The sequence below is a fragment of the Lepus europaeus genome, chromosome 6, assembly GCF_033115175.1.
Source record: "Lepus europaeus isolate LE1 chromosome 6, mLepTim1.pri, whole genome shotgun sequence".
Lineage (NCBI taxonomy): Eukaryota > Metazoa > Chordata > Mammalia > Lagomorpha > Leporidae > Lepus > Lepus europaeus.
In genome coordinates, this window is record NC_084832.1 from 80,369,018 (window position 1) to 80,386,243 (window position 17,226).

The 17,226-nt window shown below is 41.1% G+C and overlaps 1 protein-coding gene across 4 annotated transcripts in view; it reads left to right on the plus strand.

Annotated features, from left to right (window-relative positions):
* Window positions 1-17,226, plus strand: part of LNX2 (ligand of numb-protein X 2) — a 96,428-nt gene that overhangs the window by 49,280 nt on the left and 29,922 nt on the right. For all 4 annotated transcript variants that reach the window (XM_062194438.1, XM_062194441.1, XM_062194439.1 and 1 more), the window contains one exon: window positions 5,990-6,508. In XM_062194438.1, the coding sequence (XP_062050422.1) occupies window positions 6,102-6,508 (407 nt within the window). In that variant the 5' untranslated portion in view covers window positions 5,990-6,101. The remainder of the gene's footprint in view (window positions 1-5,989; window positions 6,509-17,226) is intronic.

The following is a 17,226-nucleotide window of genomic DNA, read 5'->3' on the forward strand; positions in this document are numbered from 1 at the left end:
CCTGGCCTTTAGAGTCAAAAGAATCCTAGAGGCTTTCTCTGCAGCCATCCTTAACTGATGACCCTTAGCTTGTCTTCTTTCCCCCTGAGCTGGGGTAAGGCCAGAGGACTCTGTAGATCTGAGTCAAAAGTAATGTCAGGAGGAATGATCTGGGGTTGGTGCTGTGGTAGAGTAGGCTAAGACTCCGCCTACAGCATCAGCATCCCATATGGGCACCGGTTCGTGTCCCGGCTGCTCCTCTCTCAATCCAGCTCTCTGCTTATATCCTGGGAAAGCAGTGGAGGACAGTGCAAGTGCTTGGACCCTTGGACCCACATGTAAGACCAAGAAGAATTTCCTGGCCTCCTGCTTCAGACTTGCCCAGCTCCAGCCATTGCAGCCATTTGGAGAGTGAACCAGTGGATGGAAGACCTTTCTCTCTGTCTGCAACTCTACTGCTCAAATAAATTTTAAAAAGAGAGAGAAATAATCTGAATAATATATAGTTTTTGTATATGCAAATTAACATTGAAAACCCATAATTCTTTCTGAGAGTCTTTGTGCTTACCAGGATATTCTTATCCCATAAGCCAGGAAGACCAAGCATACTCATCATGACTGGAATCAAGTAAAAAACATGTCTTGTAACTCCTTTTCCATTGCCCGAGCTACTTTTCAAGATGCTATCACAAATATATTGTAGTAACCCCAGCCAATTGAATAGCTTCCTTCCCTTTACTATTCTTAGATATTGCTGAATAGATAATATTGTTTGTAAAGCTACACATTATGCTACCTTTTACCTTTATATTTTGAGAAATGTTTGAAACTAATATTTATTTAACTTCTATTTTAATATCTCAAACTGTGCTCATAGGTATATAGATAATGTCTGAAATCAAAATTATATATAAACTTGGGCATATCCTCCCATAATGTAGTTCAGCTCACCTAAGCTCACTAAGCCTGTTGTCATGCAGATGGTCATTCAGCATTTATTGTGGGAGTCCTAGCTCTTAGAGTTCTTTGTTCGTTTTCTGTTGGTTTAACAAAATATCCAAGGCTGGGTACTTTGGACAGAAAAGATTATGGAATTTATTTAGCTCGCAGTTCTGTTTGGGCTCTGGTGAGGGGCACCTGGCTGCATCACAGCATCATAGAGGAACAGAAGGGGGAAAGGGAAAAAACAGCTGTGTACAGAAGGGATCACCTTGTGAGAACTGGAAACCAGAGCAATTTGGGGACCAGGCTCACTCTTTCCTAACCCACCCTCATGAGAACTAACTGGGGTCCAGTGAGAACCATATTAATCTTCTAAGTGTTATCTCCCAGCAACCTAGTAACTTTCAACTAGGCCCCACCTCTTTAGGTTCTACCATATCAGTACTGTCACACTAGGGAACAAGCTTCCAGCACATGAACCTTTGGGGAATGCATTCAAACATTTTCCAAACCACAGCAAACTATTATTTTAGAGAAGGACCCCAAGGAGAGAAGAGGGTAAGGCAGAGCAATGGACTTGCACGCAAAGCAGAAAGAAAATCATCCACCTGTGGGCCAGGGGATTGGAGGAGTAGGGTCAGTTCTTACAGAACTCACACTCCAAAGCTGTCACGAAATACCTTTCCTTTTTCCCATAATCATTTAATTTATTATCGAGTTATTTTTAAGGAAGAAAGAATTGGGTTTAGCTGTCTGAGCTTTTATTTCTTTAATGATGGCTAAGTTATATTTCACCTATGATATGTTAGGCACTGTTTTACACCAAGTATATTCCACGCATACACACACTTGCACACACACTGCCTTAGGAACTCCATTGAAAATGGAATTAAAAGATAAGTTTATTTCTGGGGCTGGCATGGTGTAGTGGGTAAAGCTACCGCCTGCAATGCCAGCATCCCATACAGACTCTGATTCGAGTCCCAGCTGTTCCACTTCCAATCCAGCTCCCTGCTAATGACCTGGGAAAAGCAGCAGCAGATGGCCTAAGTGTTTGGGCTTCTGCCACCTGCGTGGGAGACCCAGATGAAGCTGTTGGCTCCTGACTTTGATGTGGCCCGGTACTGACTCTTGTAGCCATCTGGGGACTGAACCAGCAGGTGGAAGAGTTTCTCTCTCTCTCTCCCTCTCCCTCTCCCTCTCTCTCTCTCTCTCTCACTGTGTCTCCCTCTCTCTGTAACTCCGCCTCTCAAATAAATAAATCTTAGAAAAAGTTGATTTTGATGCAAAAATACTTTTATATTTATGCATTGTTTTCTCATAATATGTATTTTTCATGAACTTTTAACATTTTATTTTTTTTACATTTCATTCTGTCTGAAAGGCAGGGAGATAGATACTCCTTCTACTGCTTTCCCCTCCAAATGCTGCAACAAGGACTGGGCCAAGCCAAAAACAGGAATCTGGAACTCCATCCACGTCTCCCATGTGGTGGCAAAGGCCCAAGTACTTAAGCCATCATCTGCTGCCTCCCAGGGTGCACATTAACAGGAAACTGACTCAGAAACAAAGGAATTGGGACTTGAACCAAGTGCTCAAATATGAGATGCAGGTATCCCAAGTGATGTCTTAACCAATGCTCCAAACACCAGCCCCTCCATAAGCTTCTTGATTGCAAAATATTTTGCACTAAAATAAACTTATCTTTTAATTCCATGTTACGTGAATTTTTTGAAAACCCTTGTGTGCGTGCTTGTATGAGTATTTTTTTTTTTTAAGATTTATTTATTTGAAAGTCAGAGTTACACAGAGAGGGGAGAGGCAGAGAGAGAGAGAGGTCTTCCATCTGATGGCCGACTCTCCAATTGGCCACAACGGCTGGAGCTGGGCCGATCTGAAGCCAGGAGCCAGGAGCTTCCTCCAGGTCTTCCCACGCAGGCAGGGGCCCAAGGACTTGGGCCACCCTTCACTGCTTCCCCAGGGCATAAGAGAGAGCTGGATCAGAAGTGGAGCAGCCAGACCAGAATCGGCACCCTATGGGATGCCGGCACTTCAGGCCAGTGCGTTAACCCACTGTGAGTATTCTTTATATTACACTGTGAGTATTCTTTATATTAACTTTTAGATAGGCACTGGTGATATTCCAATTTTGCATCTGAGAAGGAAATGGGAATTTATTAAGAAAGCAGGGCTAGTGAATGGCCAAGCAAAGATTTGACTCCTCAGACCCCTCTGGGGTCTGTACTCTTTAACTACTTATGCTATGTAGCAGTACAGTCCTTTAATCAATATTTATAGCACATGCTAGTGATTCATCTATGTTAATTTTCATTTAATGTTTGCTTCATGCTAACATAGGGGCATTTCAGGGGTGGAGATAATGCAGTTGTTATTTGATATTTTAAATGGGAGCATGCTAATTGTTCTTGTGAAAAGATTTTGTGATAAAATTAAAATAATCAAAGATCTAAAGTTATTTAGAGATTTAGAAAGTAGCTTGAATATAATAGTCTTAAGTGCTGTCTTAGTCATTATGTGGGAGGTTAAAATTGCCATATATTTTCTTGAGGAAAAGAAAAATTAGAGTAAGCGCTATCACAAACAAAGAAGAGCAGAGGGTATGTGAGTTTTGTTGCTGAGTGGGAAACAATAATCTGAAGAAATCCTGTATTAAAATACCAATTCCAATCACCCTGTCTGCCCGAGATGAGACACACGATGTTTCTTTCCTTAACCTCACTTACCTTGCACCGATGTCCAAACATTGTGGCATTCAAAGGGTAAAGAGCAGGCTCCGTGAGTTATAACATACAAGAAGTGTTGTCTGATGTAGTTACTGATAAGGGTTTAGAACACAGGCTGTTCTTAATATTTTATTGGTAGTTTTTTTTTAAGCTTATTTTATTTATTTGAAAGGCAGGGTTACAGAAAGAGGTGTGTGTGTTGTGGGGGAGATCTTTCATCCACTTGTTCATTCCCCAAGTAGCTGCAATGACCAGGGCTGGGCCAGGCCAAAGCCAAGAGCTTCCTCTGGGTCTACCATCTGGGGGCAGCGGCCCAAGCACTTGGGCCATCTTCCACTGCTTTCCCAGGTGCATTAGCAGGGAACTGGATTGGAAGTGGAGCAGCTGGGACTCCAACAGGTGCCCATATGGGGTGCTAGTGTCTTAGGCAGTGGTTTAACCCCACTATGCCACAATGCCAACCCCTGTTGGTAGTTTTTTATTAAAAGTCTTACTGGTAGTTTTAAAAAAAGATTCATTTGAGGTCAGCTGTCCTACCGGAATCCTTTCCTACCCCCACCTGATTCATGGCCATTCTTATTAAATCTGTTAAAATGTTTATGTTGTTTTTCTAAAAAATATAATCATAATATTTCAAATAAATACAATAGCAAGTACTTACACTTGACAGGGGAGAATTTTATTTATTGAAATACAAGCACTAGCACCATCAGCATGGTGTTCTGCCCTTCTGTTCTTCTTGCAGGGATGCTAATTTTAGAATTCCCATGTCCTGAGTGTGTTTTCTTTGACCTGAATGTTTTACCTACCTCAGATTCCCCCATGACTCGTGAAAAAGAAGCTCTTGCTAATTAAGCTTCTGTCTTGCCCAGGATCCCCTGTCCCATTTTTATTCTTTCTGATGCTTCCTATCACAACTCAGCAGTCCAAGTTTTTAACCCCTTTTGAAAGTATTTCCTGCCACAGAGGAAAACACAGTTAAAAGGCAGTTCTCTTCATCATTCCTATACTCACATAGCATCCTGGGAATAAATTTAGCATAGCATACTTATTACATTGAATTTTATTAATGGGTTTTCTTGGGCTCTCCCCTCCCTACCACTCCTCAACGTTTGGCACATACTGGAAGCTCTGTAAGAGCTGCTGCCTCTGGAGATGGATTTTTAATCTGTGGTGCTCAGCAGCAGGAAGTATGGAAACCCTTCCATGAGGGGAGCAGCCCCTGGCAGGCTGCGCAAACCTGGGTTAGGCTGTTGCAGACCTCGAGGGAGGGAGATGGCTGCCCTAGTCTGCAAGCCCAGATGGAAGAGTGGAATAGTGTGAGGTGGAATTGAAAGTTACAGCATGTCTCATCTGCTTAAGTGAATTACATTTTTTCTTCTCTTTGGAATAAATTACTATTATACTTTATGATGTTTCCAAAGGTGTTTTATACACACACACACACACACACATATATCTGTGTTATATACAGAAACTATTCAAATCATACATATTTTGAAATCCATTTTTTTAATATAGTGCCAAACAAAGGTTTTCCTTAGTAGACTGAGTTGTCCATGAGAACTGTATTTCAAAGACATAATCTTTGGTATAGTACTGTAAATGCATAAACTCAGAACCATAGGCCATGATTGGGTTGACAAATGTAAATGTGTTCCATAATTTCAAATTGCATTTTTAGCACCTTGTTAATTGACTTTCATTTTTTTTTTTTTTATATTGAGCTGTGAGATATTTGGGGATTTCAGTCAGTAAAACAAAGCAACTGTTTCTATGTCATGTAATGAACGGCATCTTTGTTTTTGATCACCAGTTCTTTTTCATTGAAAACCTGGCAGTGTATGTCACACTTCTTAGCCAACTAGAAAATATCTTAATTCCATCAGTCATCCCTCAGTATCTTTGGGTGATCAGTCCCAAAATCCTGACAGATATCAAAATCCACAGACACTTAAGTCACTTAAAATAAATGGCCCAGTGTTTGCACAGAACCTATACACAGTTTAAATGATCTGTAGCTGACTTGTAGCCTGGTATGATGTGAACATTATATAAGCTGTATTGTTTAGGGAACAACGACAAGGGGGAGAAAGTCCGTACCTGTCCAGTGCTGTTTTTTGTTTTTCTGATATTTTTGTTCTGTAGTTGGTTGAACCCGTGGATGCAGAACCCATGGATACAGAAGGCCAACAGTGTTTAATTTTTTGTGACTGGTTTCTTGACTGTTCTAAACTTTAATTTTGTACTGCAAAAAGATAACTAGTAATATTTTGTTGATACCTGTCTTGATTAATATTCCATTTGTTTGTTTGTTTATTCAGAAAAACGGACCTCGGCTGCATTAGTCAGGTATATCGCTTCCTACTAAAGGACACCAAACCTGAAGCCGAGTCTGACATACGAGACAAAAGCAGCTGCTTTAGCTGATGCAAAATGGGAACGACCAGTGATGAGATGGTGTCTGTGGAACAGACCTCCTCTTCCTCCCTAAACCCCCTGTGTTTTGAATGTGGCCAGCAGCACTGGACAAGAGAAAACCACTTGTACAATTACCAGAATGAAGTGGACGATGACCTCGTCTGCCATATCTGCCTTCAGCCTCTGTTGCAGCCGCTGGATACGCCCTGTGGACACACATTCTGCTACAAGTGCCTCAGAAACTTTTTACAGGAGAAAGATTTCTGTCCGTTGGACCGAAAGAGACTTCATTTTAAGTTGTGTAAGAAATCTAGTATTCTGGTTCACAAACTTCTAGACAAATTATTGGTCTTATGTCCATTTTCTTCAGTGTGCCATGATGTAATGCAGCGCTGTGATCTGGAGGCACATCTTAAAAACAGGTAAGCCGAAAGTATGAGAATGTTACAGAAAGGTTGTTCGAACAAATTCAGGCTTGATAAAAAGATACAAAAGTACCAATAAATAAAGAAATATAACAGTCGAGTACAGAAGATACATAGTAAGTAAGTTGTAGGGAGCAGTATTGAACATGTTTATCAAAAATATGAATATAAAAGCTACAGTAAAATACCATTGAATAGTATCTTTACTGCTATAATGAAACTGTTACTCAAATGGGTGAAAAAAGTATGATAGACTCTTCTCACAAGGCTATATGGCATTTTGTTGTAAAATACTATAAATATAAATATCCTGTAACCTGATTTACTGTCCTAAAAATCTAAAAGAAGAGGAAATTGTGTACAAAGATGTTCACCGCAATGTTGTGTGTAGTTTGGCAAATTAGATTCAATCTGATAACTTAAAAATAGGGAAGGGTTAAAAATTGATAGTACATCAACTCACTGGGGCAGTATTCAGCCAATAAAAATGATAATGTTTTTACAATGTGGAAATATGCAACGTTTTATTTGATAACATCTTGTAAAAAAATTCTCTTTTTAGTCCAGGCTTCGTAAAAACTAAGGGTTGGGAAAATTATAAACATTTAGTTGGGAGTTTTGTTCTAATGAAAGCATTTCTTTTCTTTTTTTTGAAGATTTATTTATTTATTTGAAAGGCAGAGTTACAGAGAGGCAGAGGCAGAGAGTGGTCCTCCATCTGCTGGTTCACTCACCAGATGGCCACAACGGCCAGCCAGAGCTGTGCCAATCCAAAGCAAGGAGCCTGGAGCTTCTTCTGGGTCTCCCATGTGGGTGCAGGGGCCCAAGAACTTGTGCCATCTTCTACTGCTTTTCTAGACCATAGCAGAGAGCTAGATCAGAAGTGGAGCAGCCGGGTCTTGAACAGGTGCCCATATGGGATGCCAGCACTGTAGGTGATGGCTTTACCCACTATACCACAGTGCCAGCCCCATAATAAAAGCTTTTTAAAAGATTAAGCAACTTAGGGGGCCTGTGCTGTGATGTAGTAGGTAAAACTGCCTTCTGCAGTGCCAGCATCCCATATGGGCACAGATTCATGTCCCAGCTACTCCTTTTCCAATCCAGCTCTCTCTATGGCCTGGGAAGGCAGAAGATGGCCCAAGTCATTGGGCCCCTGCACCTGCATGGGTGACTCAGAAGCACCTCCAGGCTCCTGGCTTCAGATTGGCGCAGCTCCGGCTGTCGCAGCCATTTGGGGAGTAAACCAACAAATGGAAGTCTCTCTCTCCTTCCCTCCCCCTCTCCCTTTCTCTCTCTGCCTCTGCCTTTCTGTAATTCTGCCTTTCAAATAAATGAATAAATCTTTAAAAAAAAAAAAGATTAACCAACTTATTTTTGATTGATGAGTTTTATAGTAAGACTTGATCTTTGGAATTATTTGTACCCACTGGAAAGGTAAAAATACATCTCATATCTGAAGAATCACATCAAATGATAGAATTAAATGTATTAAATCTAAACTTCAAATTAAGGCTTGTGTCAGTATAAATCTGTACTCATCTTGATTACTGTGAAAAACAGCGCATAGTCCATCAGGTTGGATCTAGATATAAAAGTGTAGAATGAATTGTCATTGTATTCACTTGTAAAATCACAGAATTGAGGGTTAATCTAACCCAGTGTTTTAATAAATAAGGAAACTGACTTAGAGACAGTTAATGGCAGTATTCCTGTGTGTCTTCTAATATACCATGTGGGCTGTACCAGAAGTGAAACCATGCTCTCTACTATATATATACATTGACTTTCTCTAAATATCAGAAAGAGTCCCACAGTACTCATTAGAAATAATTAAGACATATGAGAAAGAATGGGGGGAATAAAGAAAGAGATGTTATTAAAATGTTAGAAATTTGGGTTTATACAGCAATTGCTTAAATCAAGCTATGTTTTCCTTTTTTTTTTTTTTTTTTTTTTTGACAGGCAGAGAGAAAGGTCTTCCTTTTGCCGTTGGTTCACCCTCCAATGGCCACCACGGTAGGCGCGCTGCGGCCGGCGCACCGCGCTGATCCGATGGCAGGAGCCAGGTGCTTCTCCTGGTCTCCCATGGGGTGCAGGGCCCAAGCACTTGGGCCATCCTCCACTGCACTCCCGGGCCACAGCAGAGAGCTGGCCTGGAAGAGGAGCAACCGGGACAGAATCCGGTGCCCTGACCGGGACTAGAACCCGGTGTGCCGGCGCCGCAAGGCGGAGGATTAGCCTGTTGAGCCACGGCGCCGGCTATATGTTTTCTAAAAACAGGAGGAAAGAGTAGGATAGACTTTTAAGAATGCGTGGTCATGTATACAGCCTTACATTTCGGGGTATCTTCTGCCATCAGCAGTCATAGGATCTGAACATAATAGTGGATACCTCCTGGAAATTGACTCCAGACTTTTGAATGTTGTAGTCTGGATCAGGCCTCTTATGGTGAAGAATATTGTAAGCTCGTTCTCTCAGTGTAACAGTTCTTTTTAGGGTGTAGGAGTGTTCTGTGACTCTTACCAACATGGGTTACGAAATGTTAGAGGAACTGAAGGAAGTTGCAGTTTAGTTACTTACTATTCAGAGAGCAATGACATAAAGCTTTCATAAAACTGACAGTTGCAAACCATCCTTTCATTTACAGATTGGTAAAGGCTAAGCAGCTATATTCCATTGAAAGTTCTATTTTCCAGCTATGTTGATTAATGTTTGAGATGTTTATTTTTTAAGCTAAGGTTTTTATTTCTTAATTTTTAAAATTTTGCTTATTTATTTAAAAGTCACAGTGACAGAGAGGGAGAGACAGAGAGAGAGAGAGAAAAAAGATCTTTGGCCAGGCCAAAGCCAAGGGCAGGAACTCCAACTGGATCTATATGAGTGATTGGAACCATGGAACTGGGCCATAGTCTGCTGCCTCGGAGGATCATTAGCAGGAAGCTGGATTGGAAGTGGAGGTTCTGCTCAGTCCCAGGCACTCCCATATGTGATGTGGGCATCCCAAGCAGTGGCTTAACTGACTGTTTTTAAGCGCCCACCCCACATTATTAATTTAATCATCTCCAGAATGTCTAAAAGATACAATAAAAAGTTACACGATTAGAAAAGGTGATGATTTCCCTGATATAAACAGCTAAGATTACTGCGTATACAAATTTATAAAGGTTAAATTATAACATTTCATGTGATTTTGCATCTTATTTGAACAGATTTATGCTAAACGGTCTTGAGCTTTCTCCAGTCTCTTCATCAAAAATGTTGAAATTCAGGTAGAAATGTTTACTATTAAGTACTCAACCCTACTAATGTAATTCATTTGTTCATTCACTCAGCAGATACTTATTATTAGCTACTGAGAGCCAGACAGTGTTCTGGCTGGTAAGCTGTCTGCAAGCTGGCAGCAGATAGAATCTACTGCCAGGTGGTAAATTCCTTTAGGGCCAGGACCGTGTCTGTACTAGTCTTTGAATTTGCCCACTCAAACTTGACACTCATCAAATGCTTGTTCAGTTAAATTGTTGATCTCTGTTCCAGTTACTCATTGCTGAGAAATTAACCACCCCAAACACAGAGACATAAAACAAGCCTTTGATTCTGCCCCTGGATGGGGATTCAGACAGGATGCAGCAGACATGGTTTGTCTCTGCTCTGTGAAATCCGAGTTACAGCTGGGAAGAGCTGAAAAACAGGGACTTCAGCAGCGGGAATGAGAGAGTCTACTTCCAAGATGGCTCCTGCTTCGCACGTCTGGCACCTTGACGAGGATGACTAGGAGCATGGGCTCAGCTAGGACTTGTCAGCCAGCGAGGCCACAAAAGCCTCTCGGGCATGGCAGCTCGGTGTATAGAGTTCTAACGTTGTGGCTCAATGTTCAGTCAACAAGGAAGAAGCTGCGTGACTAAGGATGATAAATCCTTGAAGTTGCATGGCTTTCTTCCTGCTGTTACTGTGTTGGAAGCAGTAGTGGGCACCCAGAGCCAATGGGAGGAGATACAGGCTACTTCACTTTGCGATGGGAATTGATTAAAAAAAAAAAAAAAATTGCAGAGGCTGGCATTGTGGAGTAGTGGGAAAAGCTGCCACCCGTGACGTGGACTTCTCTTCTGGCATTTGTTTGTGTCCAGGCTGCTCCACTTCTGATCCAGCTCCCTGCTATCGGCCTGGGAACCCAGTGGAAGGTGGTCCAAGTGTTTGGGTCCCTGCACCCACGTGCAAGATGAGGATGAAGCTTCTGGCTTCAGCCTGACCCAGAGCTGGCCGTTGCAGCCAGCTGGGCAGTGAACCAGCAGATGGAGAATGGCTCTTTCTCCCTCTGTCTCTCTTGCTCTGGCTTTCAAATAAATACATCTTTTAAAAAATTGTAGCCATCTTCCAAAATCAGCACAAACTAGGATAACAAAGATGACACAAGACGCAGAGTATGATTATTATGTGACATCTCTACACAATCTTGTTTGTTAGAAAATGATGTTTTGTCTGTAAGTTTCATTGAAATTCATAGGATTTTAGCATTAGTAACAGTAAATCATTGTATAGAAGTTACATGGCTATCACATGTCTTTTTTATTCTTGGATTTTGGGGACTTGGAAATTTCTAAATTATTAGTAGAAATAGAGCATTGGCAGTAGTTTGTAAAGTATGGTCATTTCAAGTTTAATATCACCTTTCCTGTTTACATGAGCTTTTACTCTGGGGAAATCTGTTCGGGATGAGAAGAGCTAACATCTTTCTCCTATAGAAGGAAGTAAAATATTTATGAATAATTACTGTATTTTTAAATAAAATTGTTATTTAACTGAGTATATGTTAAGTAATGAGGAATTTTAAGACATAGGGCAGCCTTTAAGAAATATTAAATATATAATATACTAAACATGTAATATTTTAATAATTCATTTGTGAAATTCTGCCAAGCAGCAGCTGTAAAGCATTCTTCCTACCCTCTCTACCCAGCCCCCCAACCCACCCTCACCAATTTAACATTTAAAGTTTATGATGATTGTTATTGTTACTTTTTGGTAAATAGTATATTTATGTTCTTTTTTATGGTAAGATTTTGAACCATTTTTCTTCTCATCTTGAAAATGATAATTTAGGGCCTTGGGTTGTAGCACAACAGGTTAAGCCACCACTTAACGATGCTAACATTCCATATCAGAGTGCCAGTTTGAGTCCTGGCTGTTTCTCTTCCAGTCTAACTCCCTGCTGACATGCCTGGGAAGACAGCAGAAAATGGCTCAAATAGTTGGGCCCCTGCCACCCACATTGGAGACAGATGGAGTTCCTGGCTCCTGGCTTTGGTCTTGTCCTGCCCTGACCATTGTGGCCATTTAGGGAGTAAACCAGCAGATGGAAGACTCGATGTCTCTCCCTTTCTCTCTTTTGCTGTGCCTTTTAAATAAATGATGTCTTTTTTTAAAAAAAAAATATAGTTTAATATAATTATAAAAAGCTTTATTGGGGTAGAGTTTGTCAGCAGTTATTAAGTTGCTGCTTGAGATGCCTGCATCCCATATCAGAGAACCTGGTTTGACTCCTAGCTGCTTAGCTTCTAACCCAGCTTCCTACTATGCACATCCTGGGAGGCAGCTACTTGGCCCCTGCAACCCATGTGGGAAACCTGGATGGAGCTCCTGGCTTTTGGCCTCGCCTGGCCCAGCCCTGGCTATTGCAGACATTTGGGGAATGAACCAGTGAATGGAAGAGTCTTCCTGCCTTTCAAATTAAATTAATTAAAAAAAAAAAAGTTTGTGGGGTTGATGCTCAGGTGTACCAGGTTAAGCCACCACTTGCAGTGCTTTCATCCCCTATCAGTACCATTTGAAGTCCTGGCTGCTCCGTTTCCAGTTAGCTCCCTGCTGTTGTTCCTGGGAAGCTCACGGAAGATGACTGGGCCCCTGTCACTTCTGTGAGAGACCCGATGGACTTTCTGGCTTCAGAAGCATGGCATATACCTGATTGTTGGTGGCCATTTGAGAAGTAAATCAGCAGATGGAAGATCTCTGTCTCTCCCTCTCTCTGTCACACTGCCTTTCAGATAAATAAATCTTAACAACAAAAAAAGTTTATATCATACAAAACATTTAAAGAAGTCCTTTTCCATGCTGAGACCTTTTTTGGTTCATCATCTGGCTTGAAACCTGAGGAGTTGGGAAAGGCTGAGTCTAAACTGTGTTTTTAATACACATTTTAACACAGATGGGACATTCTTACTGGCATTCTTTTCTTATGTGTAGTGTAAAAAGTATGCACTTTTATATGTATGTATAAAATATGTATTTTTGGAGAAAGTATGTGTGTGTATTTACAGATGTATTTATAATTCATGTCTATAAGGATTTAGTATCCAGAATATATAAAGAACTCTTACAAGCCAATTGTTAAAAGAAATAATCCAATGTGAGGGCACTTCAAAAGTTTGTGGAAAAATGAAATTAAAAGACACGTTAAAAAAAAAAAAAACTCGTGCATAGTTTTTATGATAACACAAATGTTCCATGACCTTTTTGAAGACCCCTCATATGAGTGGATTTCAAATCTTTATGCACCAAAATAAACTTACCTTTTAATTCCATTTTCCATGAACTTTTTAAAGTACGCTCATAAGTGAACTTTTTAAAGTACTTATAAGTGAATAAGTAAATACTTCTCCAAAGAAGATAAGTGGTCAGCAAGCACATGACAGATGCTCAACTTCATTAGTCCATTTTTATATTGTATCTTTTTTCTTTTTGCTAAATTGTAAGAATTTTTTTCCAGATTTATTTATTTATTTCAAAGGCAGAGATGTCGCAGCTGCCAGGAGCTTCCTCTCGGTCTCCCACATGTATGGCAGGGGCACAAACACTTTGACTGTCTTCCAGCTTTTCCCAGTCCATTAGCAGAGAGCTATATCAAGTGGAGCAGCTGGGATACGAACCAGTGCCCATATGGGATGCTGGTTTTGCAGGCAGAAACTTATTCCTATACCACAATGCAAGCCCCATAAGAATTATTTATATATTCTGGATCCTTATCAGATAAATTATTCGCAAATATTTCCTTCCTTTCAGTTGTCTTTTAACTTTCCTATGTCCTTTGAAGGACAAACAACTATTATTTTTTAGGAGGTCAAATTTATCTATTTTTTTCTTTATATATTTATGCTTTTGGTGTTATATCTGAGAAACTGTTGTGAACAAACATCACAAAGATTGACACCAGTGTTTTCTAGGATTTTTCAACTTTAGCTCTTTTTTTTTTTTTTTTTTTTTTTTTTGACAGGCAGAGTGGATAGAGAGAGAGACAGAGAGAGAAAGGTCTTCCTTTTTGCCATTGGTTCACCCTCCAATGGCCGCTGCGGCCAGTGCATCGCGCTGATCCAAAGCCAGGAGCCAGGAGCCAGGTGCTTCTCCTGGTCTCCCATGCGGGTGCAGGGCCCAAGCACTTGGGCCATCCTTCACTGCCTTCCCAGGCCATAGCAGAGAGCTGGCCTGGAAGAGGGGCAACCGGGATAGAATCCGGCGCCCCAACAAGGACTAGAACCCGGTGTGCCGGCGCCGCAAGGTGGAGGATTAGCCTGTTGAGCCACGGCGCTGGCCTCAACTTTAGCTCTTACATCTCAGTGTTTTATCCATTTTGGATTATTGTGATGATAGGAAATAATATTTTCTTAAAGATTTATTTATTTCTGAAAGAGTTGCAGAGAGAAGGAGAGACAGAGATCTTCCATCTACTGGTTCATAACCCAAGTGGCCACAACAGCCAAGACTGGGCCAGGCTGAAGCCAGGAGCTTCTTCTGGATCTCCCACATGGGTGGCAGGGACCCAAGCACTTTGGCCATATTCAGCTGCTCTCTCAGGTGCATTAGCAGGAAGCTGGATCAGAAGTAGAACAGCTAGAACTCAAGCCAGCATCTATATGGGATGCCAGCATTGTAGGCGGCAACTTAACTAGCTGTGTTACAACACCAGCGCCCATAATATGTTTTCATCCTGTAATGAAATACTTGACACAGGTTCCTCTTCACAATTTTGGAAGTTCACAGTCCAAGATCAGGCAGGCCCTGTTGGTTTGGCTGTCTGGTGAGGCCAGATGATAGCAATGGTGGAGCACATGTGGAGGGTTGATCACATAGTAAGCCAGGAAGAAGAGTGATTAGGTTCAACTCTCAGATGTTATAATCAGCCCTGTTGTGAGAACTACATCCAAGGGCATGCCCCCATGACCTAAGGACCTTTCAAGAGATCCACCTCCTAAATCCCATAATTGGCTTAAGCTTAAGCTTAAGATTTGTGACCTTGGAGTATAAAAATCTGCATGAGTTAATGAACCCTATCCTTTTCAAACTGTAGCAATGTGTTATTCAGTTCTTTACATTTTATTGAGGCTTTTTTTTTAATGACCTAATACATGATCAATCCTGGAAAATATTCCTGGTGTGTTTAAGAAGAATATGTATTCTGCTGTTAACAGATTGAGTGTTCTATAAATGTCTGTTGGGTCTGGTTGGTTTGCAGTGTTGATACAGTATTATTTTCTTGTTGTTTTTTGGTCCCACTCTATACATTATTGAAAATGCAAATATTGTTGAATTGTCTGTTTTTCCCTTTGTCATTTTTTACTTATATTTGGAGGCCTTATTGTTTGGTACATTTGTGTTTTAATCATTATTACTTCATGATAGATTGAACTTTTCTTTTGTCTAAAAGTCCGTTTTGTCTGAAATTAATATGGTTTTCTATCTCTTACTTTTGGCCCATCTCTGTATTTGAATCTGAAATGTGTCTATGGTAGACAGTATATAGGCATGAATTGAGAGCCCAAGACCCTCTTAGTTCTTTTCTTGTACACACACGCAGCTCTGGATATACCCAAACCTCTATGAATATTACATTCTGCAGCATTCCCTTAAAACCTTTTGCTTAGCCTTTTTGTCTCCCTCAGGCAGCTGCAATATTAAATAATTGCCTCTGAGTTTTTTTTTTTTCCCTGACAAATGTCCTCAGTGAAAAGGCTGTAAGCATTGTGTGAGCACTGTGTCAGGTCAGATAGAGATAGCCTTGCAAATGGAATCTTCTAGGGAACCAACAGACAGGTCAGTTAATGGCAGTTCTCTGGGAATGGGGCTTTGGAAGTATTCTAGACCCTGTTTCATTGTGATTTGGGCTGTTGCTTTCCCAGTCTGTTGTGGAGCTCTGGACATGAGAATAGCAGTGGAGTAAGTGCTGATGCCATGGTGCTCTCTGTTCTGAGAGTCAGCCATTTTTATTTATTTATTTATTTTGAATGAATGTTCACCAGACTATTATAATCCTTTAGCTAATTTCCAGAGTTCTATCAATTTGGATGATTTCTTCCAGTGTTTGTATTGGTTTTGTGGGAGAGAGGCTTTTCCAGATACCTTTGGTTCACCAGTTTTGTTGTTAACTTGAATTGATTTTTATATATTTTATTCCATATATCATTCTTTTTTTATTTTTTTTAAAGTTTATTTATTTATTTGAAAGTCAGAGTTACACAGAGAGAGGAGAGAAAGAGAAAGAGAGGTCTTCCATCTGCTGATTCACTCCCCAATTGGCCACAATGGCCGGAGCTGCGCCGATCCGAAGCCAGGAGCCAGGAGCTTCTTCCGGGTCTCCCACGAGGATGCAGGGGCCCAAGGACTTGGGCCATCTTCTGCTGCTTTCCCAGGCCAGAGCAGAAAGCTGGATTGGAAGAGGAGCAGCCGGGACTTGAACTGGCGCCCATATGGGATGCTGGCGCTTTAGGCCAAGTAATTAACCTGCTGGCCCACAGCGCTAGCCCCATCCATATACCATTCTTATCTTTTTTGTATTCTAATATGCTCCCATTCCTTCAGTTTCATTAAATGCCTAGCATTGTGTGGTACGTAGCATGCCTCATTATTTTTTTAAATTAAGATTTTATTTATGTGAGAGGTAGAGTTACAGAGTGAGGGAGAACAGAAAGGTCTTCCATCCACTGGTTCACTCCCCGAACGTCCACAATGGCTGGAGCTTGGCTGATCTGAAGCAGAGAGCTGGATCAGAAGAGGAGTAGCTGGGACATGAACTGGTGCCCATATGGGGTGCTGGTACTGCAAGCAGAGACTTAGCCCATGCCACCATAGCAGCCAGCCTGCCTCATTTTATTTTATTTCTATATTATTACCACCACCACTGCTAGTACTAATACTGTTGATAATAATGTGTGTTTTTCTACATTGTATGGTTCCTAATATGAATTAGCTCATATACTGTTGTTAGAAGAGAATGATTCACTATAGCAAAAATCAAGTTAGTCCATGTGTAATTTTCCTCCATAATGAGAACCAGAATAGTTATAACAAATGAATAATCTTCAGCAGGAAAGGGGGAAAAAAATCTGTCCATTTGGCTCTTGGCTCCCACAGGAGCTCTTTAGCATCTAAAGACTCCCCTAGGGAAGGATAACTGTCAACCTGTGGCAGGTTGCACACTGCCTCTGACATCCATGTGATCTCAGCAAGTGCCCATCCTGACCTGATTAGATGCCACCTGCATTTTTTCTCTTTCTTGGCAGAGAAAGGAAGACAGAAAGAGAGCTCCCACCTGCTGGTTCACTGTCCAGATGCCTACAAAGCCAGGGAAAGGCCAGAGCCAGGAGTGGACAACACAGTCCAGGTCTCCTGCAAGGGTGGTATTTATTCATTTGAAAGTAGAGTTAGAGGGAGAAAAATCTTCCATCCGC